This window comes from Sylvia atricapilla, chromosome 1 (genome assembly GCF_009819655.1).
Source record: "Sylvia atricapilla isolate bSylAtr1 chromosome 1, bSylAtr1.pri, whole genome shotgun sequence".
NCBI classification, from domain to species: Eukaryota; Metazoa; Chordata; class Aves; order Passeriformes; family Sylviidae; genus Sylvia; species Sylvia atricapilla.
This window is the reverse complement of record NC_089140.1, coordinates 31,991,141-31,995,473: the sequence shown is the minus strand read 5'-3', so window position 1 is coordinate 31,995,473 and position 4,333 is coordinate 31,991,141. Positions and strand designations below refer to the sequence as shown.

Here is a 4,333-nt window from a genome sequence, read left to right as displayed (position 1 = left end):
CTTCTTGGGGTAGGGGCCAGAAATGTTTAACCAAACTTGGAAAATTCCCCTGGATGACAGCAATAAAACCAGTCAGAGGATAGTATTCATGTCAAAGTGGTTAATGTGGTTGTCTCAGCACTTTTATTTGTTTAAAAGAGTTCATTTGACTTGTAAGAAGATCCTTACAAACAATTTTATTGGGTGTTCCTTATTAAGTAGAAGGCACTTGTCCATTTGTTTCTCAGGAGAATTGGTGGTTTATCTTGTTCATTTTTAAGTGCCATTTTCAGCGCCTCTGGTTCCTTCATATCCCATTTTAAGAATTATATGGTAATCAAGTTGCCTGTACATGTGTACATATGTGCTGTGTAGAGAACTGGCCTAATTACTCGGAAGTTCTTGAAAGTGCTTATTCTGATAATTGTAGGTATTAATACCTGGATATATTAGAGTGCTTTAGTAGTGTTTCAAGTCCACAGAGGTTATACAAGCTTTTTTTTAAAAATCGGCTTTTATTTGTCCTAAAAATATAAAAAAGTCATAAATACCATCTCTCAAATATATAAAAACATAAGCTATACAACAATTTTTCTGGATTCTGAATTTTTTTTTGTTGAATACATATTAAATAAGTTTATATCTGAATAGTACCATTAAAAAGGAAATAAAATACATAATTTGTTTAAATTATTTGTAAATGTTGAAAATATAAATAAGAAATATTAAAAACTAATAAATATTTTAAATACAATAAATAAGTTCCTAGAAGGAAATGGGAATGTATATAGATGCCAACCACTGTTACTACTTCTAGTTCTTAAAACAGAACAACACTGTTTTCTGCCACCTGACAGATTTGTAGCAAAAGGATTGTGCCTGAACTAAAACATTCAAGCACTGAAACTCCTGGTGTTTTTCAAATAGCGCACGGCCCTCACTGTCTTCTCCATAAATGAAGTAAAATCTCGGAGGATGAGATGGATGGTGATTTTCTCTGTCCAGGCCTTAATGGACTTCAGCTTTGTGTGGAGGGATTCCTGGGTAGCTGCATCTGGGATGATCACTTCTTCGGGGTCGATCACCTGTGAATAAGTCAATATTGGGGGGGTCTTGGTTAAAACACTGTCACTGAACCTGTTGGAGAGTGTCTGTTTGTATGTTCCCAACCTGCTGCATATCCACTCTTTCTGTACTGCAGACAACAGCTGTCCCTGGGACCTGTGCTTTCCTCCAGCCCTGTTTCTGTGGAGAGGTGTGAGGGATGCTGACAGCTGCCATGATAGCTGTGTGGGAATCTCTGGGCTACACTGTTCTGGTTTGAATGCAGCCTCTGGCCCTGCGGTCCAGCAGGCTCTGAGCAGATCAGTACACCCCTCCTGCGCTCTGGCAGTCAAGTGGTTGGTTAGGTAGGGAGGTGCTGATCATGGCTTATCCTAACCTGTACTGCTCCATCCTGAGTCATAAGTTAATTGGCTGACATTGGAGTACTCTAACATTTTGTTGCAGATTAGCAAGTTTCCAAAGGTGTCCAACTTTAGCTGCTTAATTCTTACTTTCCAGGCATTTAGTAACATGTGAGACTAAGTGCCACCAACTTTCACTGATAAGTGAGAGCATAACTACAAGATGAGTAAAAGCTATTTATCTAATGCTGACTCACAGTCCTGGGCACCCAGTATCTAAAGGCCTTTGAAGAACTTGTCCCAAGAAGTGGGACTTCTAAAAATGGGAGTTACAGATCCACGTCATGGATCTGTTAGGTGATTTGGAGTCGAAAGTTCTAGCAAGCACGTGCTCAATCCTGTGTTTTGGACTCTCCTTCCTTTTAACAAGTGACAAAAGATGCAAACCTCCTTCTGGAACATCTTTTTTGTGAAATATAAGAGAGCGATATTCTTCCTATCCAGACTACTTGGGAGTGTTCTGATCACACTCCCTTTTCCTGGTATACCCATCTCCTTGTTGTGCTCTGGTAAAGTCTATATCTGGATATCCACAGGTATCATGCTGGTGGATCTATTTAACCACAAGTGATGGGTTCTGGCTTTGCTGTCCTTGCCTTAAATAGCAGATTTTTCTCTCACAAAGAAAAGAATTCCAACATGAAGATCAAGGCTTTTTCTAAAAAAACTCCATAGTTTCTACAAGTGCAGGTTTTGCGTTTGATCACTGTGTTTTATTCTGCCTGTTGTGATTACCTTTGAAAAAAACCCCAAACATCCAAAGCCCCAAACCCAACCTAAAGAACCTAGTCTCTCTCAGTTATGAAACTTTCTGCGAACTTGTGTATCAAGCTGGAAGCCAGTAGTCAGTTGCTGTCTTATGACAGGACTATTATTCTCAGCCAGCACAGTGTGAAAAAAAGCAGTTCAGCTTCCTTTCACATAAAGAATGATGGGCATAAGTAAATATGTTAGGAAAGGTATGGCAAACACTATACACAATAAGCTTTTCACATGCCCCAAGATTTCTGCAGTCCTTACATGGGTGATTTTTAATCAGGCAAATAGTTAATAGTTTCCCCAAAGACAAAAGGAAGTGTTCATATTAAAGATTATTAAAATGAGCAAGAACTACAGGAATTAAGTGAATTTTTAAAGTGTGATATTTCAAAGGGCTCCAAAACATGAAAAATGTCCATCAGAAATGAATAGCATTTTAGTTTACCAAATAGAGAGAGATATGATTATTTTTATGAAAAGATTTTTTTTACCTGCAAATAAGTGTTTTTCAGTTGGGCGCTATCTGGCATATTAACAGCCATATCTCAATGTACCCTACAGTTTGGTTTAAAACTTCAGTTTGGAGAGTTTTGAAGATAAATAATATTGTAAAATACACTGGGCCTTTTTTTTTTTTTTTTTTTTTTTTATGTGGGCTTTGAACAAAAGTTGCCAACTTCTCAGTGAGTTCCAACATTAGTATGGACTGAATTGCAGTTCTGCAATTAGAAACAAGCTCCCTGAGAAATCTTATTTCTTTCAGCCAGTTTAATATATTTGTTCTTAAAACAGTGATGGATTTAGATAGTATGGAAAATGTAAGTAGCAATAGAAAGTAGGAAGAGGAGTTGTTTCTTTAAGAAAAGAAAGCAAAAGTTTGTAAAACCTCTAAGTCATAAGGGTAAGATCTGAGCATAAGGAACTGTCACCTGTTTTTTCAAGGAACTGAAACATAGCATCCTCTGTTTCTGACTTCACATCAGTATTAAGCCACAAAAATTATCAGAGTGAATTTAAAACCAACTCACCATCTGTCTTAAGATGTGTGCCAGGTGCTCTGTGCTAAGGGATAGCGATTCAACATTTTGGTTTTCACTAACAAAAGTTTCTTGTATGTATTTGAGGTATGTCTGAAATGTATAAAGCCCGCTGGAGATTTTTCTCAAGCATTTATCCTGAAATGAGAGAAAGGTGAGAAAGTCACTTAAGAGTTCAAAATGCCTTGATCTCAATGGTGTGTGCAGGTTAGCAGATGATGCTTATATGGTGTGGAGGTCTGGCCAAAGCCGGCTAGACCCGGCACAAATCTTTAGGTCAACTTCCACAGTTCTTTTGAGCAGGCAAAACCTGCCCCAGGTATACAGGATTAGACCAGAAAGGAGAGCGGTTCCTTGCCTCATTAAAGCCGGCGAGCAGACACCCATCTTCCTCCGTCACCTTGGGGAGGTTGAGGTTGTTGTGGAGGAGCATTTCCATGCTGTTCTGGCAGACGGTAAACTTCTCGCACATCTGGGGAGAGACACGGACAGGTTTGGTCGCACCTTGTTCAGGAGGCAGCCGCGGCCGGGCCGGGCGTGTGAGCGTGTGCGAGCCCGCGGTGCGGCCGTACCCACCTCGTCCTGCAGCTGTGTCGCCCGGGCGTGCAGCAGCCGCGCCAGCCGCAGGCTGTCGGGCAGCGCCGCCCGCCGCGCCGCCGCCTCCTCCAGCTCGGCCTCCCCCGAGGAGTCCGCGTTGGGCAGCGGGGCGGCGGCGGCCCGCGGCACCAGCAGCAGCAGCAGCAGCAGCAGCGCGGGCGGCGGCAGCAGCGCGGCGCGGAGGGCGGGCGGCCGGCGGCGGCCGGCGCGGGCACGGTCGCAGCCACAGTCCCGGGAAAACTTCATGGTGCGGCTTCTTCTCGACTCCGGCCCCGGCCCCTTCTCGTCTGCGAGGCTGGCGGGTTGAATGAGCTCCGGGCATCCCTGAACGTGTATTTATCGAGGGGGCTTCGAGATTATTCATGGCCTGGGAAAATCCGGCATGAGAACACGGGGGGTGTGTGCTCACGGAGCGCGCCCGGCTTTGACAGGGCTGCTCGAGAGAGGGATTGTGAAACGGGCCGGGGGGGGCGGCCGAAAGCGGCCGGTGGGAAC

At 43.4% G+C, this 4,333-nt stretch overlaps 1 protein-coding gene across 1 annotated transcript; it reads right to left on the bottom strand.

Annotated features, from left to right (window-relative positions):
• Positions 1–519: 519 nt before the first annotated feature.
• Positions 520–4,303, bottom strand: IL6 (interleukin 6). Its single transcript, XM_066318548.1, has 4 exons — positions 3,818–4,303; positions 3,600–3,713; positions 3,233–3,379; positions 520–1,064 (listed from the first exon to the last, which is right to left on the bottom strand). Exons 1-4 carry the CDS (start codon positions 4,082–4,084, stop codon positions 873–875), a joined length of 720 nt encoding a protein of 239 aa, XP_066174645.1. The 5' UTR covers positions 4,085–4,303; the 3' UTR covers positions 520–872.
• Positions 4,304–4,333: the final 30 nt, after the last annotated feature.

What these genes read in the sequence shown, in the direction of transcription:
- IL6 (XM_066318548.1), bottom strand. Translation starts at nt 4,084, where the DNA reads ATGAAGTTTTCCCGGGACTGTGGCTGCGACCGTGCCCGCGCCGGCCGC. An exon ending in CGACACAGCTGCAGGACGAG is followed by an intron (nt 3,714 to 3,817) that starts GTGGGTACGGCC and finishes GTCTCTCCCCAG; the next exon opens with ATGTGCGAGAAGTTTACCGT. An exon ending in TGCTCGCCGGCTTTAATGAG is followed by an intron (nt 3,380 to 3,599) that starts GCAAGGAACCGC and finishes CTCTCATTTCAG; the next exon opens with GATAAATGCTTGAGAAAAAT.